The following is a 27,361-nucleotide window of genomic DNA, read 5'->3' on the forward strand; positions in this document are numbered from 1 at the left end:
GGTACCTCAAAGGAGGCTCGCCCGTATTGAAGAACAAAGTCGGCTGCTATGAACAAAGTCTCATAAAGGGAGTGAGGGATGACTTTGACATCAAAGTACTGCGGTGGATTGATGAGGGAATTTCGAGTCCTTGGGAGGTGTGTGTGTGTGTGTGTGTGTAATTTGGGAATTAAGTTCCCACGGGCTTTTAGGGTGAGCCCGTTTGGAGGGTGATTTAGATCATGAGTGTGTGTGTGGGTTTAACCACACCCACTCATACATTCACAAGATGTGCATACGTATGTGATACACACATGCACATCTCGGTGAATGCACCCTTCCTAATATGATCGATGTATTCAGTTCATATGTGTGTGTAGCAATTGGTGTAATAAATTTTAAAGAGGGGGTGATTCAATGTATGAGTGTGTGTGGCTTTGGCCACGCCCACTCATACATTCACTAGATGTGCATACCTATGTGAAATACGTATGCACATCCCGGTGAATTCACCCTTCCTGACATGAACGGTGTATACAATCAAAAAGTACAATAGATATAAAAATTTAAAGGGGGGCTGACACTCCACCAGCCGACGCAGTTCGAATTGGCTAGTGGCTGCATAGGCGGCGCACAAGACCCTCAGATGTTGTCGGAGGCCCTCTCCTCAGAAAAGCAGTTGCGGGGCAATACTTGAGGTAGTGGTCAAGGGTGGCTTCTGGGTGGCGGCAATGTTGACATCTTTTTTCTCCTGCTGTCGAGTTGGTCTTGATCTGCCAGAAACAATGGTCCTCCAGCCGCAGATGGAAGAGCAGAGTTTCCACTTTTCTTGGTGTGGAGCGAGGAACCAATGGAAAATGGAATCTTGCCTCTGATGGCAGTGGTGGGTATCCAGTCAAATCGTCTCCTGGCCATATCGTCCCCAGGTCAAATCGTTCTCGCACTCGAAAGGACTATTTTCACACCTCGAGTCTCTCACGTGCAGAGGCAGCTGACCAGGTTCAATCGTCTCAACACTGTCATGGAGTGACGAATATCATTATCATAATATGGGTGGCCAAATGAGTAACTAGTAGCCTGGCTATTATCTATAAAACGATTATATCATAAACTTATCAAATGTTTTATTTAGAGAAATGTATTAAAATGTCAGCGATTTCATTTATGTCATATTTATGTTTTGTTAATAATTTAATTAGTTGGTTCCCTCACCTTATGTTAGGTTACGTTAAGTTAGGTCCGATGACCCAATCGATAAAATTTGGGGTAAATAGCACTTCATATAAAACAAATAAATTGTGCAAATTTATTGTCATTGTTTCAAAGAATTAAGCATGCACTGCTGCTGAGGCGATGACATCGATAGTGAATAAACCTCGTTTATACAGAACCCCGGCACAGAACCGAAGACAATTTGACCCGAGGACGATGTGATATGAAGGAGGACGAAGTGAGCAGAGGACGATATGCCACGAGGACGATCTGACCGGTAACCCAGTGGTGCAGCAAACCAAGAACAAAGTACGACCGGTGTTAGACTTCTGATAGTTGAACCAGTTTGTGAGGTGTCACACTAGCGATGATTTTGTAGACATATGTAACGAGAGTCTACGCAAATAGCGCCAAATGAGAAATGCGTCCATGATTGTAGATCTACGGGTGGCTTACCTCCAAATTCACGTGGCGAAGAAGCTATGGAAATACCAACTAATAAAATATAAAGGTAAAACATATTGCTTGACCAGACTGGGATTCGGGCTGTGCTCAGCTACGAGGATAATGACGAAGATCCTGAAGACAGTGCTGAGGAAGACTGAAGTGATGAAGAAGGGCACGGATGATGCTGTTGTACCAGCGTCGGACGTAGTGGAACACTTAGCTCGGTTTGGACTGGTCTCGAAAGAACCGGAACTGATAGAAGGAGGAACGGTATTAGGACTGCGACTAGAGAGGGACGGGAGCGGAAACCTGATGTTCAGGAGAGGCAACGAGATCCTGGATGTAATGGACGAGATGAAGAGACGAGAGCTCTTCTCGCTGTATGGCAAATTGGTTAGTCACTACCCGATTGCAGGTTGGCTCCGTGTGGCGTGCAGCTATACTAAGAGGCGGTCAGGGTTGAAGGGTTGGGAAAACAAGGTTGATGAGGGCACGCTCGCGATGATACGTGACTTCGTACGACGGGTGAGACGCGATGATCCAGTGAGAGTACGATGGAGTGCACCGCAACAGAATATAGGTGTAATATGGCGTGATACTAGCAGCATAGCAACCGGTGTAGTCCTGGAGATAGGAGGTATGGTAGTCGAAGATGGGGCGTGGCAGCACAAAAAGGATGGCTGTCATTACATTAACGTATCGGAGTTGGATGCAGTTGTAAAAGGAGTCAATTTGGCGCTAAAATGGGGGCTACGCGAGATCGCAGGATGGATGAACTCAATGCTGACTGCTGAGAAGAGAATACATACGAAAGGGGTAGCAGAGGTCATTGTGAAACGGCGTCTTGAGAGGGATCCTGAGGGAGTTAATAGACGAGTTCAGCGTGAAGGTGAGCGTAATCCAAGTGCCGACGGGAGTGAACAAAGCGGACGTGCTAACCAGGGTAAAGAAATGTTGGCTGAGAGTGCCTCAAGAACAGGAAGAGGAGAAGGTTGAAGTGTGCGCCGCAGGATCCTTATGAGCGGAGGGGTTGCATGGAACACATCACCTAATTGTTGATAGGTCATTGTTCTTAGCAAGGAATGTTGACCCGAATATAACGAGGGAAGAAGTCCGGCGATCTGTGAGAGCATGTGTCCGATGTCATTCAATAGATACCGCTCCAAGACCGCACGCAACGGGGGAACTCGGGGTAGAAGAGAACTGGAGGAGGTTGGCGGTCGACGTAACCCACTATCGACGAGGCATGTACTTATCGATGGTTGACTGTGGCCCAGGACAATTCGACGTCTGTCGGGAGCTAAAGACAGAGACGGGAGAGGAAATTGCACGGGTGATGAATGAGATATTTCTGGAACGGGTTCCAGTGATCGGGAGCACTGAAAGAAATGCTGGACAAATGGAGCACGAGACGTTTCTTTAGGGCTACTTACCGGCCGAGCGGAAATGGAACAGTAGAACGACACCATCGCACTATTAAGTCCATCGCCGAATGGGCATTAATACCGTCTACAGTCTTCTGGTATAATATGTCCCTTAGCTCAGGCCAAGACGAAGACTCGGTTCCACAAAGAGCATTATTTAAATATGAATGGCGACATTCCAGGGTAGTGCCTCAGTACAGGTGGGGGAGCTAAAGAATAGTAAGTGCACCTCACAGTGGATGAGGGGTATCGTAACGGAAGTAAATTCGCGGAACAACATTTCTGCCGAGGGAGTGCCACGACATATCCTGGATCTCCGTCGTGTGCTGGATGGCGGAGAAAACGATGAAGAGAATTACGACGCGGTAGTGGATGGGGGAACAGTGCCTCGACGACCGCAGCGCAGTAAACGTCCTCCGGGATGGCTGCAGGACTACGAAGTAGGAAGTGGAGGAGATGAAGAATAGCTTCATCTCGAGATCAAGGGGGAGGGGATGTGATATGAATGTGGTGAATGTGGTGCGGATATGAATGTGCAGTTGGCACTCCCGGCACGAGGTCAGAGGTCACTGTGTAGAAGGGGCCGAATGGGCGTTGGCCGATACGTATGGGCAGTGCGTGGGACGAACGAGGAAAAGAGGGGAAGAGTGCGAGTGAGAAAAGTGCAGTGGGAGAAAAACATAGAGAATGATTAGCTAGGGTAAGATTGATGGGCGAAACGAGTGACAGAGAAACTAGCTAGAAGAGTCTGTAATAATCATAGTAATTTTTCTCTTTACTTATAGTTAGTAGATGTCATTCTTCTCCTTATTGTATATGTTTATTGTATATGTAATACTCTTTTATTGTATATGTAATGCTCCTTTATTGTATATGTAGTACCTAATCTCAATATATATGTAGTAGAACTATCCTTATCCTCTTCCATACAAATAGTTGTTGACTTGCATCGACCGAGCGACTCGTTGGACTGAAGCGATTCCCCTCATTGACACTACTGCCACTTCCGTAGTAATATCTTTCGTGGGTGGCTGGATATGCCGTTTCGGTGTTCCACTTCATGTCATCACGGATAGAGGTCCCCGGTTCGAGAGCAAACTTTTCACTGCGTTTTCGTCTATTATTGGCTTCCACTATATGCGTACTACTAGGTATCACCCCCAAGCTAACGGCATGATTGAACGTTACCACCGCTCTCTGAGATCTACTCTTCGCGCTAGACAAGATAACTGGTTTTACTCCTTAACCATCGTCCTCCTTGGCTATTCTTGACGCCTCACGTCACTAAATTTTTTCCTATTTACCGCTGTTACTGGTGTTCATGTTATGCCCTTCCGTTGTCATTACTAAGGAACACACCACCACCTCGGACGACGCAACCATCCTTCATCTTGTCAAGGAAATGCAATCTATCAATTTCCATGGCCTTGTAACATTGCGAGACCGTTACTTGGAAACATATGTGGGGGATTCTGTTCACCACATTACCCTTCTTCCCCTGCGAAGCGTAGAATCGTGATGTCCAAGCGGGGAGGGAGCCGTGGGTGACGTCAGTGGAAGCGGGAACCCCCTAAGGAGGCGCTGGCGGAAGCGGTGGCTCCCTGAAGTAGCGACGTCGATCTGCGTCGATCGTGCGGGGGAAGAGGCCGTGAGCGAAGTCATTGGAAGCATGAACTCCCTTGAGGCGGAGACGGCGCAGACAACAATATTGGAAGCGGTGGCTCCCTGAAGTAGAGACGTCGATATGCGTCAGTCGTGCGGGGGAAGAGGCCGTGAGCGACGTCAGTGGAAGCGTGAACTCTGAGGCGGAGACGGCGCAGACAGCAATGTTGGAAGTGATGGCTCCCTGAAGTAGAAACGTCGATCTGTGTCGATCGTGCGGGGGAGGAGGCCGTGAGTGACGTCAGCGGGGAGGCGGTCGTGACGTCGATCTGTGTTGACCGTGACGTCCATCGGGGAAGCGGCCGTGAGTGACGTCAAGCGAAGAGGTGGTCGTGACGTCGAGCGAGGAGGCAGTTGTGACGTCGAGCGAAGAGGCGGTTGTGACGTCGAGCGAAGAGGCGGTCGTGAGCGACGTCAGTGGAAGCGATAACCGCCTCGTCGGGGTGACGTTAGTGGTGTGTAGGGCGCAACAGCTGCTCGACGTTGTCGGTCGTAGCGTGTCGAAAAACCAAAGTAGGCTGGGTGCACTCGCGTCAAAACTCCCGGGGTCACCAATGTAACATTGCGAGAACGTTACTTGTTTATTTAGACCTTGACTTGGACCAAGATCTAAGAATATAAGGTCTAACCACTTCCGACCGAATTTCGAGGGAGTTGCCGCAGCGGGCCCGTGAACGTCACCTGGCTGTTCAAAGTGGGGTTAGCGGGTCCTATAGCTGTCAGTTGAAGCTGGTCCGTCGTTCGAAAATGACGTCGCCTTCGCTCGCACCGCTCCACGAGTTAGTTATATTCTGACAAATATTATATAAAATATATATATATATATATAAAATATTATAGTTCCTGTCTATATATATGAATATATAATATATATATATGTATATATATATATATATATATATATATATATATATATATAATATATAAAATATTATAGTTCCTGTCTTCCTTGGCGTTTCACAGTTTTCTTCAGTGTATCACAAAGAGAAAATGGACTCAGCCAAATGACGTCAGAAGCTGCGCAGAAGAATGTAAACGGTCTGACCTGTATATTTAGACCTTGACTTGGACTATGGTGACGAGGGAGTGAATGAGACTCGAGTGGGTCGCTGGATTTTATTATGGTTAGTACGAGTGTCAACCTAGGCTGGGTCAGCGGTCGGGCTCCGAGGCTGCCCTTAACCGCAGGAGTAACCGCTGGTTACAAGTGATGAAGAGAACTGCCTGGGGACCACAACCTGAGCTTTTTATATACCACCCTGCGTACCGAAAGGTAGCGAAGGACCCAGCCTCGCGGGAACATGGCTTCGGTAGGGCCAAGGTTGTGCTTTTATGAGGATATCAATGCCTGTAGTACAGGCGTAATATGGACTTGACCTACACAAAAGTAATACAAGGCCGAAGGCCAGCTGTTTCTACATAACATATCCATTCCTTGTTCATCCCATTTCTGCAGTGGCGATACTATAAGCCAAAATATTGCGTAGAAGCACATGCGGGGGACTCTGTTCACCACAACCTCGCATCCAGTGACTGTCATACACTACCTCAACCATACGTACCTCATAACTTTTACTCTTGCTCTAAGGTTTGGGTATGAGTCGACAGAATTCGGAAGAGTTTGGAGGCTCCGTACTTTGGTCATTGTGACGTTATTTTACGTGAACCTTAGTACTTCATCCTTAGTCTCCCTCAAGGCGAAACCTCAGTTTCCATAGATCGACTGAAAAAAAACTTTCCTCCCTATTTCTCCTCGGCCTAAGCTCCGTATCGATGTAGTCCCAGACCTACCCCCAACTATTGCCGTCTCTGCATCGGCCACTTCGGACACGACTGACGTCCACAGCTGATGCCAATGACCTTGACCGCTCTATCCCCTTTTCCCCTCCCAACCTCTCCCTTCTTTCCGTCCTTACCTGCAAAACCCGTTCGGGTAGAACCGTGCGCTTTCGTGATCGTTCAGACTTTTACTACTATTAATCCTTTTCCTTTTTACGACGCTCCGCTCTTGCGGGGGGAATATATGTAGTAATTACAGTAGTTCTTCTCTATACTTATAGTTACTTACAGTTGTAGATGTCATTCTTCTCCTTATTATATATGTTTATTGTATATGTAATACTCCTTTATTGTATATGTAGTACTTAATCTCAATATATGGTAAATGTTTTATATAAGTAGTCTATGTGGTCATTACATTACATAACCGCTCTACGTGCGTCGTTAGACCATACGCACTGAGCGTACGCGCTGTCATGCCTATATTCTATAGCATTCATGTATTTAGTATAACATTACCCCTAACCGTTTTGCATGCAAACTCCTCATTACTGTATATGCAAGTGTTTCTCTTGACTTATTGTATCCTTATGTTATACATATATACGTTTGTCTGTATTGTTCTACCTACAAGATCCACCTGGCAACAGGGTGCCAGAAAAAGTGGGTCAGAGGTCATGCCCCTACACTGTGCCAGGCCCCCGGTTTACGCCTGAAGGCAGAACGTACTTGAATATGCTTTAACACGGCCGCTCCTCGATTATAAGAGGGGAGGAGTCTTTTGGTATGTGTATGTTGAATGAGGAGACAATATATGTTAATTACTTAGTATTCCTTTATAAGTGTGCTGTGTGACTGATCTGCAGGGGTGTCTCTGAAACCTACGAAGAGTTGACGACATAAAAATTTGTATCTACGGGAAAAATGCCGACCCACGTATACATCTATGTCAAATCCTCTACCGCTGATAAACATTTCAATGAAAATACGCGATGTCTCTTCGATCATCCTTGAATTGCAATATAATGCACCCCCAAAAAAGTTTTATCAACAAAAGACAATTTTGTTTTGAAAAAAAAAAAAAAATTACCTAGCGTAAAACATTCAAATAACTGGATCTACTTCATTTCTCGTGTGTTTATCTAAGGGAATTGTTATTCAAGCACATATATTAGAATGTACACTAGTTGTCATCTTGTCAATATTTTTGGAGATTAATTATATGTAAGTAAACAAACATTTAAAGTATAAAGTTATGAATATAAGTTTTACACTTGATCTGGCTATACAATAAGAAGAGTTCGATTCTATTTATATTAATCAAAATCGAGTTTTCTCGCTAAAAACTAGTTCGAATATCTTTTTATATCCGTCACCTCCCACGACTTATATCCTTATATTTTGTCCCAGTGTCCCGTGTAAAATGGCAGTGATGGAAGGGCCACTGAGCAAATGGACCAATGTGATGAAGGGGTGGCAATATCGTTGGTTTGTGCTAGATGACAGCGCAGGGCTACTTTCTTATTACACGGTGAGGAAATTTACTCATCGTGTTAGGAGATTGTATTATATGTTGCACCAAGAAAATTGTCGACAGTTCTTGTTCAATATCAATATCATATGTGTTGTACTTGACACTTGTACCTGAAAAGTAATTTATGATTATGGAATAGGTAGGGATGTACAACTTTCAGAAGAGTATAAAATCAGCCCCAATTAGGAGCCATACTCAATGAAATTTTGTAAGTTTAGGATTTCATATGTCACATGTATGCAGTAAATATAGTCGAGATAATATAGATCCATACCATGTTGATGTTCCTAACATTCATTTTGATTGGAAACTAATCTCTCTCCTTCCCACTCCCCAAAAAGTATACATATTTATATATTATCATTGAACTTGTATCCTGTCATTCTCATTCTGCTCCCCTCCTTCACTGTCTCCTTTACCACCTGTTCATCTCCACCTCTTTGGTGAAACGGATATAAACACTGGTTATAATTGACAGAGTATTTATAAGCTCAAAGATAGGGTGTGTGAAATGGAAGGGATGGACAATTTATAGTTTCATCCACCAACAATTTTCTTATGTGGCTTATGTGTTTCTGGTGAGGTTGTATATTGATTGATGGTGTACATCATATCCGTGCTTAGTTTTTCAAGTAATGAATATTTAAACTTATGCCTACATCTCCTTCCCAGTGATCTTGGGGGACCTGTGGAAAATCGGGGTTTTTGGGTGGGGAGCATTAAATTGAGTAATGCGCGTTGCAAAACAGGTCTAAAATCAACAAGAACACAAAGAATATATGAAAATACATAAATTACACCTTTGATGCCGGCAGTTGCGGCAGCTGACTAGAGCATAGCCATGTTATTGTTGAGCAGTGTTACCAACGATTCGCAAAATTTGTCGCTCTATCCACTACATTTAGCAAAGCCCACCACAACCCTCAACCTCTACATCATAAGGTGCTAATGCTGTTATTGTGGTTTTTAATTTACGGCAAATATGGTTACCATTTAGTTTATTAGCTATTAGTCATAATAGATAAACACACATTTATACTAATAGTTATACTTTAAAGAGAGCTCAAGTTATATTAGAGTGCTTTGGTGGGGATTGCTCCCAGCTAGGTTAGGTTACATTAGATTAGGTTTGGTTAGGTTGAGGTTAGGTTATGTTTGGTTAGGTTAGTTGTACACAAAATTGCAACTCTCGGTCCTCTCGAAGCTTCATGAATTTATTCCCTAATTTAGGGTTAGCAACTCTTGCACGGGTGGAGTGGGCTTTGCTAAATGTAGAGGATAGAGCGAGAAATTTTGCGAATCATTGGTAACGCTGCTCAACAATAACATGGCTACGCTCATGTCAGTCGCCGCCAATGCCGCCATCAAAGGTGTAATTTATGTATTTTCATATATTTTTTATGTGTTCTTGTTGATTTTAGACCTGTTTTGCAGTGCGCATTGAGATTTAATGCTCCCCACCCAAAAACCCTGATTTCCCACAGGTCCCCCAAGATCGTTGGGGAGGAGATGTAGGCATAAGTTTAAATATTCATTACTTGAAAACTATGCATTTGCAATGGAAATGATGTACACCATCAATCAATACACAACATATCTCACCAGAAACACATAAGCCACATCAGAAAATCGTTGGTTGGGTGAAACTATAAATTGACCGAAGGGATTATAGTAAAAGAATTTAACACCATACACTGAATTTAGATGGTTTACTATTTTTACCATAATAAGTATTGAGTTTGTCAAGCATCTCTGAGTGGAATTATAGAGTCTCAAGCATCTTTGAGTGGACAGTAGCTTTTTCCTATTCCTTAGTCTTGGTTGGTCAAAATAAGGTTTGATTGATTGATTGTAATTGGTTTCTGACTGGAAACCTGCAGCCCCGCAGTAGGTGCAAGCAGTCTTTGGGCCCTCCAATGGATCCTTGATAATACTGTATAGGTTTCAGAGGATAATCAGTTTCTTAACCCCTTCATTCCGGGCCAAAATCTCGCGGGCAGCATTAGCTGCCAGACGTGTGATGTTGCATCATAATACTCGCATTATAGAAAATAAAGTCACCGCTGTATTGCTCGTTCTCTCTTTCACCCCTGAATTTTGATAACCATAGAAAATATGATGAAGCCAGTTTACAGAGTATGGGGGTCATGCAGGTACAACTACAATAGATATAATCAAGACGCCGACATCTGCATCCTCGCGTACCCAGTTGCTCCTCATGACACCTACGTAGGCGTCACCGTATGGAAGGGGTTAAGATGTTATATGGTATTCTATAAAATTTTCAGTTGCAGTAGTCTAGTTAAAAAGCTACTTTGGTAAATCTCCAGAAGTGCCCACCTAAGGCTAAGCATTATATCAATAGAAAGTTGAATATGTTTAGATTGTTATATAAATTTTTAGTGGTGGAAATCAATAATATAAAAGTTTCTAAAAGTGATACATTAGCGACAACTTGGACGTTGGCTAACAAATTGGTCTAATCTCATTTAACCTAACATAACCTATGGGGTATGCATTTAGCATCCCTAGAGGTCATCAGACTAGGCTGGATTAATTTATTAGATTTCCCTTAGTTCATCTTCCACAACAAACTAAAACGAATGTGGCATCTCAAAACTTGCCTGTCCAAGTTGTCACTAGTATATTACTTGTGGCAGTTTTTTTTATGTCAAGACAAACATATTATGAAATTAATACAGGTAGTTCTCGTTTTGTGCGAGATATGGGTTCCTACAGGCTTCGCACAAACTGAAATCGCACAAAAAAAAACATATTTTCCCCATAAGAAACAATGGATAATAGGGGGGATGCGGGTTTTGGCCCAAAAAAACTTCCATTTTTTGAACGAAAAACACATTTATTTGACTAATAAAGTGAACATGTTCTAAAAATGTATCGTTCTAAACCTATAAGTAACACTAATGTGTAAATAAAGTGTAAATAAAGCACCCATTAACACTCAACACGATGCTCCCTCACTTCTCACAGTCCCTCACAGTCACTCGCCATCTTCGTCTGTGCTGTCCACCTCCTCTGGCACATCCACTTCCACTTCCACTTCCTCTCCTATAGCTTCAGGGTCATCCACTTCCTCTTCCTCTTCTGTCACTGGTTGCACAGGCGGTTTATTGAAAAACTCCAGCATGGTGGTCTGGCGGTTTTTCTTTTGAAATTCAGTCTGCATTTGAGTGTAGCAGAAAAGTGTGTCCATACACTTTCTTGTGATTGTGGTGCTTCGTTCAACATTGGGGTCGTGTTCTTCCAGCATGGCAAAACCTTCTTTTATTTTTCCTAATGCTTCACTGATAACAGTGGCAGTGAGCGTCCGTCCTCCCTCAGCCTTGTCTGCCGCTGCCGTCGCTTCTGCTTCTTCTCTTTCCCTCTTGTTCTCTTCTTCGATGTCCAGCAGGTCTTCATTGCTCAGTTCTTGTCTGTGTGACTGAAGCAGTTGATCAATGTCCTCTTCCTCCACTTCATCAAGGCCTAAATCCTGGGCATAGCTGATTGTGTCCTTGTTTGCCTTCGAAACGATGTCGTCCACATTGAAGTCTTCGAAGGAATGAACAAACTGAGGACACAGTTTTTTCCAAACACCATTCAGACATTTCGTTGGCACTTCATCCCAGGACTGCTTGATAAAGGTTACAGCATCTTTTATTGTAAAATTCTTCCAGAAATCTCGCAGCGTCTTGTTCATCTCGTTCGTTTTCTTTACTGCAGCAGCCATCGTAGACCTCAGGTAGTAGGACTTGAAGGTTTGAATCAGCCCCTGGTCACAGGGTTGCAGCAGGGAGCAGAACTGGGAGCGGGAGCGGCCGCCTGTCGGCAGGCAGCGGAACTACGTATCTGGCGCACTGTTTGAAATGCGGTTGGGGCAAATCGCATCTTAGCGAACAGATCGCACAATTTTAATTAATTATAATATTTTTAATGTCGCATCTTAGCGAATTCGCACAAACAGAACACGCACAAAACGAGAACTACCTGTACCTAATTTTTTTTTATATATCACTTATGTGGGCACTTCTGGAGTAATACTGTTACTTTACATAATTTGCCTCTTCAATATGAGTCAAATTCTCATGGACAGCATCAGCTGGCTGATGTACAATGATTTGATGATGCATCACAATACTTGCACTATGAAATATAAAGTTACAGCTGTATTACTCATTCTCTTTCACTCTGAACATTAATAACCACAGAAAATATGATCAGGTAGTTCACAGAATATGGGGGTCACTCAGCTATAACTAAAAAATGAATATACAGGGATTTCTTTATTTATATGTGTTTAGAATATGCAATATTGGAATAACACGAGGTAAAAAGCCTAGTCATGTTTTCAAATTACGCGGATTATTTAGAATAAAACAATGTAAAAAAAATCAAGTAAGCAGTAGTAAAACTTAACTGTTCACTTTATGTGATTTTTACATATGCGATTCCTTCAGGAACGTATCCCTCACATAAATTGAGAAGTCCCTGTAACGAAGACTCCAACTCTGGCATCCTCATATACCCACTTATGCCTCATGACACCTACGAAGGTGTTATCTTATGGATGCAGTACCTTTGCTATGTAGTATGTGCTAATTTAGATACCATCATATAAGTGCAATATTTCTCAAATTATAATTGTGTACTTTTACTATATTCAGTATTTGTTTCTTAATATCTGTTAGTGTCAGTTATTCTCAAGTTTCCCATTAATGTTACTAGATTCACTTTAGTCAACATTTGGAAGGAGCATCAACAATAATAGCAAGAAGTGGTTAACCAATTTCATAGGAGGAAGACAGTGCAGAGTAACCTAAAACATTCTGATCTTAGGATGCAGTGCTTTCACCTTTGCTCTTCAATCTCTTCATGAGTGATCACCTAACCCCAGAATCAGAACTTATCACCATTATTCTCTCATATGCAGATGGGCTGATAGTAATAACCCAGCACAGTAAATACAAAATAGGCAGAAACAAACACCCAAGCCTAATTGAATAAACCATTGCTCACACAAGACAACTGTGAATAAAAAAAACACCCATAGTAAAAATATATTACCAAATCCTTCTAGTGGAAAAGAATCCTAAAATTCTAGGCCTAACATTTGATACTCGTATGACTTTCAGCCCTCATATTAAAGACCTGACAGCAATGATCAACAAGAAAATTAATATACTGTAATTAAAAGCACTGCAAGCACTGACTTTGGACAACAGGAAAGTACTCTAATAACCATCTTCAAATAATTCATAATAGTCACCCTCAAGTATGCCTCCAGAGCATGGTTTTCATCAGCAAGACAAAAACAAACTACTTAAAAACATTACAGAGTAGAATACTAAGAGTAATAACAGTTTGCACCAAAACCACCTCTGTTGGATACTTCCATACAGAAACCAAAATCCTTCCCATAGAACACCACATGAAAATAACAGTGTCAGGTATGTAGGGGGATGTGGGCCTGACTGAAGGCAAACTCTGGAATAGTTTAAATTTTACTAAAGTTGGGCACCTAAGAACAAATAAATGCTCACTTCTGGTTGTGAGAGGAGTGGAGGGGGGGAGAAGGTGACAGAGAGGTGGAGGTACTCGTCAGGGGTAGTCTGTCCTTGATGGGTGACTTCCCAATGGGTGATGTACAGCCTGAGTCCTTGACGGGTGGTGTGGGAGGTGATAGGAGATTGCTCCCTCAGTTCTTGAAGCTGTCTGTGTCTGGTGAATTCCTGGTAAACCTTATATTCACTGGAGTCAGGTCATGACCCTTGTGCTAACTGTCACCAGGAGGCACTCGGCCCAGATGGGGGCTGCAGATGCATTCCAGGATACTCATTTTGTCTGACCTGACATTGTTGGGTCATGACCTCAGGGCAGACTGTGACTGCCAGATGTCCAGTCCCTGGGGACCCTCAGAGGTGCTGATGTTGACTTTGCTGGGGGTGGCCCATATACATCACCAGTGAGGGCAACTGCTTCACATGCCCCCACAAAAGTTGAGGCTGGAGGTGAAGTCACATGGAGCCTCAACAAGAAATGTTAAGGTAGTTGACCTTGTCTTTGTTGGTGTCTAGGGGGTTGACCATCTCCTGGAAGTAACAACACTTTAGAAATGTTCTGGTTAGCAGGTGGGGCATCTGGCCACCCAGTTGGGCAGGCAAATGGCAGGCTAGCAGGCTGGTACACTGGCAGGCAAGCTGATGAGTTGGTAAGCTGGTTGGTAGGTAGGCAGACAGGCAAACTGGCAGGCAGCAGGCAAGCTAATGAACTGGTAAGCTGGCTGGTAGGTAGGCTGGCAGGCAGGCTGGCAGGAAGACAGACAGACAAGCAAGATGATGAGGTGGTAAGCTGGCTGGTAGGTAGTGTGGCAGACAGGCAGGCAGGCTGGCAGGCAGCAGAGAGGTGGCAGTTAGCAGAGTGGGTAATTGGGGCTCTAAACATTGGGCAGCCAGATGTCAGGAATGTAGGGGATGTGGGCCTGGCTGAAGGCAAACTCTAGAATAGTTTAAGTTTTATTTAGGTTGGGCTCTTGAGAATGGGTAAAAGGTCACTTCTGGTTGTGAGAGGAGTAAGGAGGAGGAGGAGACTGATGGAGGGGTGGTGATATTCATCAGGTGATCCTGTGAGGTGGTCTGTCTTTGATGGGTGACTTCTTGGTGGATGATGCATAGCCTGGGTCCTTGGCAGTGTGGGAAGTGGCAGAAAATTGCTCCCTTGGTTTCTGAGACTGTCTGTGTCTGGTGAATTCCTGGTAACCTTTATATTCACTGAGGTCAGGTGACTGTCACTGGGAGAAGCTCAGCACAGCTGGAGGCTGCAGGTGCATTCCAGGAGACTCCTTTTGACCAACCCAATTTGGTGGGTTGGACCTCAGGGGACCACTTTGTCAGACCCAAATCTGCTGGGTCATGACCTAAGGGCAGCTGGTGACTGCCAGGTGTTCAGGCCCTGGGGACCCTTGGAGGGACTGACATGTCAATGCTGCAGGAGTGGACCGTATACATCACCAGTGAGGGCAACTGCCTCACAAACCGAAACATAATTCTATACCAGAATCCTTAACACCACACATCCATCACACTACATCTCAAAAGCATCACCAACAGAACACAGTTTGATGGTACAGTCATTCCATTCTTGACTGCTAATGCAGTGATCCACATTCTGGTTCCACCCAGGGCTGAAAAAAATGCAGCATTTCTGCATTGCAAACTGGCACTCCAACTCTGGTGGGCAAGGAGTTTGGGGTATGTTAATGTGGGTTTATAACATTACCATTAGATTGGGCCATATACGAGCTCTGATCATCCAGGAGGGTAATAGCTGTCAATTACAAATTCAGCACTTGACCCAAGACTGTGGTGAATCACAACAACAAAAAATATGCCAGCAGCATAATACTTAAACATTTAAAACAACCTACCACCTGTTGGTACTTGCCCCAGGTAACCAAAGCTGCTTCTAGGCATTCATGCCATCTGCAAGGATGCCAAGAGCTTCTTGTGATGGTTTAGCCACCAGTGCCTTCCATGTTGGGGGCCACCCACAAGTGTGTTACAATTACACACAACTCACTCACAAGACTACATGGCAGAACACCTATGCATGCTAAGAAACATAAGAATAATATCCAAATACTTGGATCACACAAATATTCTCTTCTCTTTCTTCACAACCACCAGATACCTGCCTCCAGAAGCATATCCATAATTATATTGCTCACTGCTTCATTAACAGACTGAAAGACAACACACTGCTAATGCTCAACCCTCCAATATACGTTCCTCTGAATCCTCTCTCCCCCAAAAGGATAGGGTCCACCTGGCCAGACTGCGTGCGGCCCCCATCCAGCCCTTCAAAGTTACCAGAGGCAGCTGGATGACCACATCACAGATAACTGTCCTTGATGTAACACTTCACTCCATACTACTGTATATTCATACATATACATATGTGTGTGTGTATTAAGGTGGAAAAAGAAGACACAAGTCTAGACCTGAGCTTATTCATGACTGGTTTTGCACAAAGCTTCTTAGAGCAAAACTGGTCAGGAATAAACTCGAAACCAGACCCTCACCTTCTTCAACCTGTCACAATGTCTCATTTTATATATATATATATATATACATCACACAAGAAACCCACAGTTGGAGAAAATAAACTTCGAATGAAAGAAGATTCTTTATTTCGGCTACCAACTGTAGCTAAAATATAGAATTTTCTTTCATTCGAAGTATATTTTCTCCGACTGTGGGTTTCTTGTGTGTTTACAAATGTGTTACTACATTTCTGTTTAGACAAACACACATACACACACACCCTTTCATCGAATGGACGGCGAGAACTAGAGTTCCGAAGAAAAAGGAAAATCTATGTGGATCTCAACGTCCAGGAAGTGCCTTATTGTATTTATAGGGAAGGGGAGAGCTCGTGGTATAGTGGGGGGGTGATAGGGAAGGAGAAAGGTAGGGATTATTGAGGGAAATGGAAGGAAATGAGGAAGAGGGGGACATGGTCCAGGAGGTGATGACGTTGACTTTGGTGATGACGGGATCAACAAAAATGTAAAGATTAGAAGTATAGATAAGAGCAGCTCAGTGGAAGGTGATGATAATAGTTTCCAGGGATTTAAAGGGGGTGGGGGGGATACCAACCTCCCCCAATTGGCAAGACTAGAGGAGAATTTTGATAAGATGACCGAGCATTGGGAAATTGCACAAAGAGTTGAAAGATTGGAAGAACTAGAGAAGGCAAACAAAAACTTAACTTTAGAAATCGAAGAATTAAAAAGGCAGTTAAAAGAAGTTAAAGAAGAGAATGAGGAATTAAAGAGGAATAATAAAGACAATAAAGAGGCCATAGCAAAGGAAGCACAGGGCTGGAAACAAATCCAAGAAAACAGTAAAGTTGCATTTACTGACATAATTAAACAACAAATGAAAGAACAAACTGAAGACTCAGTTATTAAAGTGATGAGACAGAAGGAGAACATAGTAATAGACTTAGCAGACAAAAAGAAATGTACAATTATATTAGGAATGGAAGAGAAATTTAACCAAAATAGAACTACAAGAATTAAAGAGGATAAAGAAAAAGTAAACAGTTTACTAGAATTAGTTCAGGAAGATGAACCTGAAATCATGAAACAAATTGAAGATATGTTTATGCTTGGAAAATATAGTACAGATAAGACCAGACCAAGTAAGATTAAATTCAGCTCACAAACAACAGCAGAGAACATCTTAGCAAAAACAGGGAAGCTAGCAGCAAGTGAACAATATAAAAAGGTATGGATAAAAAGGGAAATGAATAAAGAGGAAAGAGAGGAAGAAAAAATGAAAAGGCAAGAAGCTAAAGAAAAAAATGAGAACAGAACAGAGTCAGAAAAAGAAGAATTCTACTGGAGAGTAGTGAATATGAAAGTGAGGAAATGGACCATAACAGAGAGAACAAAAAAGAAACAGAAAATACAATGGAAATAACAGAAAGTTAAGAGTGTCCTACACAAATATAGATGGATTAATAACAGGACTGAATGAATTGAACGAGTATCTGAAGGAAAAAGAACCAGACATAATGGGAATTGTAGAGACAAAATTAAAAGGTCCACTACCACCCAACAGCATAGGACACAATGCATATAATTATTGGATTAGAAACAGAGATAAAACAAGGGGGTGGAGTTATGTTCCTGACTAAGAAGGATATAAACGTGAAGAGTGTCACATATGGAAAGAATAGAGATGATTATGATAGAAGTAGAAGACAGAGATAAGAAGAGCAGAAAGTTTGTAATAAACTACGTGCCCCCAAAAACAGCCTCGTGGGAAGAGAGTGAACATAAAAGTATGTTAGAAGACACAAGAATAACATTAAACAAGATAATGGAAGATGGAGGAAGAATAGTTATGATGGGCGACTTTAATTGCAAAGAAATCTGCTGGGAAGAGATGACCGTAAAGGGTGGAGAAGACTCATGGGGAAATGTTCTACTTGAGATGATTATTGACCACACAATGACACAATGGATTCAAGAGAACACTAGGTATAGAAATGAAGAGGAACCATCGAGACTAGACCTAATAATCACATCAGAACCTGAAATAGTGGAAAAGATAGAATACCAGGCACCAATAAGTAAAAGTGACCACATATTGATAGAACTAGAACTAAATGAGAAAAAATACATGAAATGAACAATATAGAAAAGGAAGATTGATGTATGATTTTTTTTTTATATATAAAATAAGAGAATTCTTTCAAAATGAAAACTGGGAAAGAATACACAAAGAAGATACAACAGTAGAAGAGAAATGGAATATTTTGACAAAAAATTATAAAAAAAGGAGTGGAAAAGTATGTCCCAAGACAAAAACAAGAAAAAGAATATGTAAAGTGCTGGTACAACAAAAGTTGTAGGGAGTTAAAAGAGAAAAGAGACAAAGCTTGGACCAAATGGAAGAAAGACAAAAGACTTGAAAAATGGAAAATATATACTTGTTATAGAAATGAATATGTACAAGCGTGCAGAGAGGAAAAGAGAAAATATGAAAAAGATGTCATAGAAAAATGTAAAGATCAACCAAAACTATTCTACAGATTTGTAAACAACAAACTGAAAGACAAACAAGATTTGGAGAAATTAAGACAAGGAGGAGTTGAATACACAGGAAATAGAAATTGCGGAAATTATGAACAAACATTTTAAATCGCTGTTTACAAGGGAGAACATACAACCGGAAGAGATCAAATGGAAAGAGATAGTCCCCCCTATGAAAGAAATAGAAGTAACAAAGAATGAAACAATGAAACACTTGAGTAATCTTGATGTCAGAAAATTGCATGGACCAGATGAAATAGCAAACTGGATTCTGAAAGAATGCAGGAATGAACTGGCAGACAAAATACATAGCATACTAAATAGTTCCTTGAAAGAAGAAAAAGTTCCAGAAGATTGAAAAAAGCAAATATAGTACCTATATATAAAGGGGGAAATAAAGAAGACCCTAACAACTATAGACCAGTCTCTCTAACAAGTACAATAGCAAATATTTGTGAAAGAATGATCAAAAGTAGATGGGTAAAATATTTAGAAAAAAACAGCATGCCAAATCCAAGGCAATTTGGATTCAGACAAGGACGATCATGCGTCAACAATCTGATATGTTTCTATTCAAGGCTAATAGATATAATACAAGAAAGAGATGGATGGGCTGATTGTGCATTTCTAGACCTAAAAAAAGCTTTTGACAAAGTACCACATAAGTTGCTTAAGAAATTAGAAACTGAAGGAGGAATACAGGGCAAACTGCTTAAATGGATGAAAGACTTTTTGCAAGAAAGAAAAATGAGAGTAGTGATAAGAGACAAACACTCAAAATGGGATGAAGTAATAAGCGGTGTTCCACAAGGAACAGTTCTGGCCCCAATAATGTTTGCTACATACATATACCAAGGCTTTTTCCCCCTTACAAGGGAGGTAGCCAAAAAGGGAAAGGCATAAAATCATTTCCACCCATTCCATCCCTGAATACACTCCACACCCCTCCACCGTCCCTCTTATCTGAGCACCTCCTGGATGACGGGTCATCCCTGCACCTTGTCCACTGCCCTGGGTCAGAAGCAGTGTCGCGAGACACAGCACAGCAAGGCCGCTTCATTAAATCGGCGACCCCCCTTCTCCGTCGCCCCATTGCATAAAAGGAGAGGTCGGGGAGAAATCCCTTCGGGCTGCGTCAAATTTTGCTCACATATACTACCTCCCCCCCCCCCCCCCCGCCCATTCCACCTCATGCATAACATCATCCATATACAACCATTCTCCATTCACCCCTGTCTTCTGTCCTCTTCTGTCCTTCCTCAACAGACATTCCCCTCTTCCCCAAAGCCCCCTTCACCCCATCCATCCATCTCATCCTAGGACGTCCCCTCATGTTCACTCCCTCCACATCTGCCTTCCACACCTTTTTTACTAGTCTTTCTTCACTCATTCTATCCATGTGTCCAAACCATCCTAATACTCTTTCATCAACCCTATCTCCCAGCTCCTTTTCCACCCCTGTTCTCCTCACCTCCTCATTTCTCACTCTATCCAGCCTTGTAACCCCCCCCCATCATACTTCTCAGACACCTCATCTCAAACACATTCAAACTCCTTCTCTCTTCCTCTCTTATGTTCCATGTTTCTGCCCCATACATTGCTGTTGGCACAATCACTCCTTCATACAGTCTCCTCTTAGCATCCATTCCCAAATGTCTATTCCTCATTACACTCTTTAATCCACCAAGGTATTTACTCGCTTCTCTCAATCTACATTCTACCTCCACCTTCACTCCACCTTTTCCTGCCACATTTACATCCAAGTATCCAAAAGTATCCACTTCCTCCAGTCGCTCTCCCTTAATGCTCACTTCCAGTCTACTGCCGCTTTCACCCCTTGTACATCTCATCACCTTACTTTTACCCACATTTATCTTTAGCTTTCTTCTATCACATACTCTCCCAAACTCTGCCACCAACTTCCTCAATCCCTCCTCTGATCCTGCTACAAGCGCAGTGTCGTCCGCAAACAACAGCTGGCTCACCTCCTACTTTTCTCCATTTTCTATAAACCATCTCCAATCCCTGACCCACTACCCTTGCATTTACCTCTCACACCACCCCATCCATGTATAAGTTGAACAGCCAGGGCGACATAACGCATCCTTGACGAAGTCCCACCTTTACCTCGAACCACTCACACTCACCATTTCCAATCCTGACACAAGCTCTACTACTCTCATAAAAACTTGACAGCTCCCAGAAGCTTTCCTCCTATCCCGTATATCTGCATAACCTCCCACAGTGCCTTTCTGTCTACCCTGTTGTAAGCCTTTTCCAGATCCATAAAAGCCCAAAAAACATCCTTCCCCTTTCCTATAGCTTTCTCACATATCTGTCTTACCACAAAGATCTGATCCACACAACCTCTACCTGTCCTAAATCCACACTGTTCCTCACCAATTACTCCTTCTGTTCCTCTCCTAATCCTCTCAATCAAGATCCTCCCATAAGCCTTCCCTACTACACTTAACAAGCTAATCCCTCTGAAACTACTACATTCACACTTGTCCCCTTTTCCCTTGTAAAGAGGAACTATACAGGCACTCCTCCAGTCCTCCGGCACTCTACCCTCTCTCCAACAGACATTAAATAACCTCACCAACCAGTCCATCATCACTGTACCTCCCTTTTTCAGACATTCTGAATGGCATCCATCCAGACCAGGTGCCTTACCTGCTTTCATCATCTTAACAACTGCCTTCACCTCATCCTTCCCTATTTCTCCTCCATTTTCCTCACTCATCACGGTCATTTTCTTCGCATTTCCCACTGCAGCTATCTTTCCTTCCCTATCCTCCTTCACATTTAGCAACTCCCTAAAATATTCTGCCCATCTTCCCCTTACTGCCTTCTCTTCCATTATCATCTCTCCATCTGCACCTTTTACCTTTTCTTCTCTACTTGATTCGCCTCCTCTTCCTCTTAATTTCTTTCCAAAACATCTTTTTATTACTTTCAAAATTTTCTGTCATACTCTTACCCCATTTCACATCTGCTCTCCTCTTTGCATCCTTTACCTTTTGCTTTACTTCTCTTTTCTTTTCTTTGTACCTCTCATATGACTCCCTCATCCTATTTTGTAACCAATCTGTGAAAGCTCGCTTCTTCTCTTCTACAACCTTCTTTGTTTCCTCATCCCACCATTCACTACCCTTTCTTCTATTTCCCCCTGTCCTTCTTGTTCCACACACCATCCTTGCACACTTTATGACTCCCTCCTTGAACCATCCCCATTCCTCCTCCACACCCAGCTCTACTCTATCCTTTACTCCCTCCCACTCCTCCTTCAGCTTCTTTCCGTACTCCTTCTCCTTTTCCTTTTCATTTAAAGAGTTCACTCTAAGAACCTCCCTACCTTTTGTCCCTTTCCTCTTTCTCCATCTATTCTCCACTCTCAACTTAGTTTTGTTTGCTATATATATTAATGATATGGATGAAGAAATTGAAAGTTATATGAGCTTCTTTGCAGATGATGCAAAACTATTAAAAAAAGTGAACACGGAAGAAGATTGTGAGTCACTACAGAGTGATCTAAATAAAGTATGGGAATGGAGTAGGAAGTGGGAGATGGAGTTCAACACTAAAAAGTGTAGTATAATGGAATTTGGAAAAAGCAAAAACAGAATAACAGGATCATATAAATTGGGAGAAGAAGGAATAAAAAAAGTAGAAAATGACAAGGACCTGGGAGTCATTGTTATGAATAATATGTCACCTGAGAAACATATAAATAAGATTTTTGGAGAAACTTATAATTTAATAAGAACAATCAAAGTGGCATTTACATACCTGGATGAAGAAATGGTGAAGAAAATACTAATCACTCTGATAAGACCAAGATTGGAATATGCAGCAACGATGTGGTCACCAAGTACAAAAAAAATGTATAACAAAACTTGAAAGAATACAAAGAGCAATTACAAAATTGGCACCAACACTCTCAAAACTATCATATGAAGAGAGACTAGCAAAACTTGAACTACAGACACTAGAGCAAAGAAGAGAGAGGAGATTTGATAACTATTTACAGAATCATGAAAGGCATAGAAATTATTGATAGAGAGAATCTGATAAAATGGGATGATAGAAATACAAGAGGACACGGAAAGAAAATCAAGAAAGACAGCTATAGAAGAGATGTGAAAAAGAACAGCTTTCCTCACAGAGTAATAGACAGTTGGAACAAGTTAGATGAGAAAGTGGTGTGTGCAAAAACAATACATGAATTTAAAAATAGTTTAGATAAAATGAGATATGAAGACGGGACCCCACGAGCATAGCTCCCCTTCCCGTAAAATACAACTAGGTAAATACATATATATATATATATATATATATATATATATATACATATATTCTCTTTCCATAATGAAGATGTGAAGATAAGCTAGCTGGGTCATATGACACATGAATTATGCCTTGCTCTCCTGTGACCCACACAATGTGCTAGGGATCAGGTAACTTCATCTCCAACATGCTGGGATTGGAGAGGATATACATTGTTTGGCTACACATCTATAAGGGAGACATCAGCCTCTATATGTAAACATATTTAGAATTTGTACCATCAGTACCTTAAATGATAAGATTGATCTTCTTTTCATGCAGTCAAAGGAGAAGATGGTACGTGGTGCCAGGCGAGGATGTGTTCGATTGAAAGGTGCTGTGGTTGGAATTGATGATGATGATGACTCAACCTTCACAATCACTGTAGATGCAAAGACTTTTCACTTTCAGGTAAGATCCTTTATTTTTTCCTTTGTATCTCTCCCTCCCTCTTTCCCTCCCTCCTGTTTTCCCTGTCTCCCCCTTGCTTCACCTTCTCTTTTCCTCTCTCCTCCTCTCTCTTTCTCTCCCCTCTCTCTCTCTCCCTCCCTTTCTCCCCCCTCTCTCTCTCCCCCCCCTCTCTCTCTCTCTCTCTCTCTCTCTCTCTCTCTCTCTCTCTCTCTCTCTCTCTCTCTCTCTGTCTCTCTCTCCCTCCTCCCCCTCTCTCTTTCCCTCTCTCTCCCTCTCCCCTTACCCCCTCACCCCCCTCTCTCACCCCCTCTCTCTCTCTCTCTCTCTCTCTCTCTCTCTCTCTCTCTCTCTCTCTCTCTCTCTCTCTCTCTCTCTCTCTCTCTCTCTCTCTCTCTCTCTCTCTCTCTCTCTCTCTCTCTCTCCCCCCCTCTCTTCCCCCCTCTCTCTCCTCTCTCTTCCCCCCTCTCCTCTCTCTTTCTCCTCTCTCTCCCCTCTCTCTTTCTCTTTCTCTCTTTCTCCTCCTCTCTCTCCTCTTTCTCTCCCTCACTCTCTCTCTCTCTCTCTCCCTCTCCCTCTCTCTCTCTCTCTCTCTCTCTCTCTCCCTCTCTCTCTCTCTCTCTCTCTCTCTCTCTCTCTCTCTCTCTCTCTCTCTCTCTCTCTCTCTCTCTCTCTCTCTCTCTCTCTCTCTCTCTCTCTCTCTCTCTCTCTCTCTTCCTCTCCCTCCTTCCTCCTTCCCTCCCTCCTTCCCTCCCTCCCTCTCTCTCTCCCCTTCTCTCCCCCCCTCTCTCTCTCTCTCTCTCTCTCTCTCTCTTTCTTTCTTTCTTTCTTTTTGCTCTCTTTTTTCACGTTGCATACCCTTTCAAACTCTGCCACTAATTGATTCAGTCTGTCTTTTGACTTGGCTACAAACGCAATGTCACCCACAAATAACAACTTCCTTTGACTTTCATTCTAGAACTCTAAACTCTTACCTAGCACCCTGAGATTTGCCTCCTACACTATCTTATGCATATACACATTTAATAACCATGATGACTTTACACAGCTTTGGCACAGCCTCATGTTTACCCCAGACCTACTCTCTTCGTTCCCTACCCTCACAAACGCTACCACTTGTGTAAAAACTTTGGACTGTCCTCAATAGACTTCCTCCTATCCCAGAGATCCACAGCACATCCCATAACACCTTTCTGTTATGGGATGTGCTGTGTATCCCATAACACTTCTCTGTGGTCCTAGTGTAGTGGCATCTACATTGTGGGACCAACCCCCAACCCCCATCATGAAAGGAATTAAGGGCTAAACTGTCACAAGAAACCCTTTCCACCCTTGTGTATGGCATGAATCCCTGGGAACAGCTTTTGTTACCCAGAGCAAGTATCACAACCCATACCCAAAAGTACACCTTCACATTTTTTCAACACTGAGCAGTGTTTCTCTGGTGATTATCCCTCTTATTAGCCATAGATGGAGAGAGCAACCCAGAACCCACCTCAAATTACACGTCCAACATCTCGAAACACATCACCTCAAGCCATCAGACAAAGGGCTCAATTTAGTCCAAATTATGTAAAAATTGGGACCACCTCAGTTGTGTAACACTTACTGATGTTAAACGCTACATAAACACATGAACTCATTCCTCATGCCTACCCCTGACCTCACCCTCACCATACCACCCTCAGCCTGCATCCTTGCCTTCCCTTTCCCTCCCTCCCCACCATCCTCACCCCCTCCTCCTAACTCTGATCCTAGTCCTCCCCACCTGTACCCCAACCCCTTGCAGCAACCCTCAACATGTACAGAACACCAAACATCAACATTTTACAATTAGACATTAATGACATCAACATGGAAAAAATTAACTTGAACACTCTCAAGCAACACAATATACATGTTGCCATCATGCAAGAAATAAAACTCCGACACTCGCAAAGAACACTTTCATTTCATAATTTCATAACCATCAGACAAGACTGGACTGATGGCATACTACACAATATTTAATCCACCATCAAACCCTAATTAATGCAAATCCAAACAGGTAACATATCCACAATCACAAAAGTTAACACAAACATCCCTCCCTAATCGTCCCCCACAGTTCTCAACAACTTCAGGCTTAAGCTCAACCAACTCACCACCATACTCAACCTTATCCTAGGTAATGATTTCAATGCCAAGTCATCGGCCTGGTATGTCAACAACCCTGATATGGACAGAGGGTTTAATTTACAGACAGCTGGACCCATCAAGCCCTCCACCCTTTCAGCTCATGACATCACCTTCTGTTTCCCCTGTTACTATACAGAACAAAACCCTAAAGATGATTACAGGCTGCACAAATATAACACTTACAGACCATCTACATTATGAAATGAGTTTTCAAAGTCAAGAATCACCTTGTCATGAGAGGCACACAAACACTTGCTGCAGCCTCCACAAACAGTCCACCCACTACACTACATGGCAGAAAACCCACACATGCCAAGAAACGTCAAAACAACACTTAAATACCCAAATCACACACACTCTTCTCTTCCTCTGCAATCACCAGACACCAGCCTCTAGAAGCATATCTATAATCATATTGCTCACAGTTCCATCAACAGATTGAGAGATAACACACTGCTGTATACCCAATTCCCTGATATCCATCCCTCTGAATCCACTCTCCCCTGAGAGGAGAAAGTACACCTGGCCAGGTTGCAGTGCAGCCCCCACCCAGCCCGTGTAAGTTGTCAGAGGTGGCTGAATGACTACAACACAGGTAACAGTACAGGAAGTAACACTTCACCCCATATTACACAGCAAATTATGGAGGAGTGTATTGTACACAATTATGCCTGCCAACAACACAATATATACTCTATAAAGGATGTGTAGGAAATCCCTGCTCTAGTCATGGCATTCAACACTTCTGTCAACCTTGCCATATGCCTCCTCCAAATCCATGGAAGTCCAAAAAACATCCATCACCTTTGTCAAAAGCTTCTTGTGTAAATGTTTTACTATGTATCCTTGTTTCCAAAACCCTCACTGCCTTTCATCCACATACTCCCTGCTCCCTTCCTAATCCTCTTATTTCATACCCTCCTGTATGCCAACAGCACGTAACAAACCAATTCCTGTTTACTACTACATTTATATTTTTACCCATATCTCATGCATAGTGGAACAGTGCTTGTATTTCTGCAGTCTACTGGAACACTATTGTGTTGCTCTTGCCACCAGTGTGGTGCTGCTTACCAGAGTTGAGTCAAGGGGGATATTATTACATAAAAGATAATGAATATATTTTGTGAAAATTGCCAATATGAACCTTAATGTTTTCTTCCTTTTTTTATTAACATAGATAACTTTCAAAATACAATATTGAGTTATAATGAAGATGAAATATAGTTTGTTTTACATTTATACATTATCAAATCCTTAATCTTAATGGATAGCATGACTGGAATTGTGAATCACTTTAGAGGGTTTGTCTCACTTCGAACTAATCTGCTGGTCCATTCCCTTTTCCCGACAATACAAGTAAAGATACACAGAAGAAAATATAGATACACATCAAATTAAGATATCACCAGACCATCATTCAGCGGCTAGCAGCCTCACTGGGTCCTCATACAGGTTTAGTTTCTGATTACACTGTTCTAGTTAATGTCATGGTATTGGGCTTAGGTGGGGGTTTGGAAATGTATTACACCAAACGTGGCACACCTTACTAAAGAAGAAATAGAATGAGGTACCTTGTAAGTGTATGTGTGATGAGTAGTGATTCAATTTAATAGAATGCAATGGGTAATATTTATGGACCTGTTGGGGTGCAGGGTCTGCCTTGAATTGTATGCAACTAATAATCTTGGCTACTTAAGATATGTCACTATATAGATATATTTTCAAAGGGAGTTAATATTTCAAGTTACTGACCTGTTGGAGTGCAGGGTCTGGCTTGAAGTGACATCTTCCAGTAACCCTGCATGG

At 42.4% G+C, this 27,361-nt stretch overlaps 1 protein-coding gene across 3 annotated transcripts in view; it reads left to right on the forward strand.

Annotated features, from left to right (window-relative positions):
• The first annotated feature begins 7,913 nt into the window (after window positions 1-7,913).
• The window catches only part of LOC143032291 (oxysterol-binding protein-related protein 9), a 103,593-nt gene continuing 84,145 nt past the window's right edge, over window positions 7,914-27,361 (forward strand). For 2 of the 3 annotated variants that reach the window (XM_076196769.1, XM_076196767.1), the window contains exons 1-2: window positions 7,914-8,034; window positions 23,249-23,377. In XM_076196769.1, coding sequence (XP_076052884.1) covers window positions 7,927-8,034; window positions 23,249-23,377 — 237 coding nt within the window. In that variant the 5' untranslated portion in view covers window positions 7,914-7,926. The remainder of the gene's footprint in view (window positions 8,035-23,248; window positions 23,378-27,361) is intronic. The other variant, XM_076196770.1, reaches the window with a different exon arrangement.

This window comes from Oratosquilla oratoria, chromosome 13, assembly GCF_046742065.1.
Source record: "Oratosquilla oratoria isolate Oo_2021 chromosome 13, ASM4674206v1, whole genome shotgun sequence".
Taxonomy (NCBI): Eukaryota; Metazoa; Arthropoda; class Malacostraca; order Stomatopoda; family Squillidae; genus Oratosquilla; species Oratosquilla oratoria.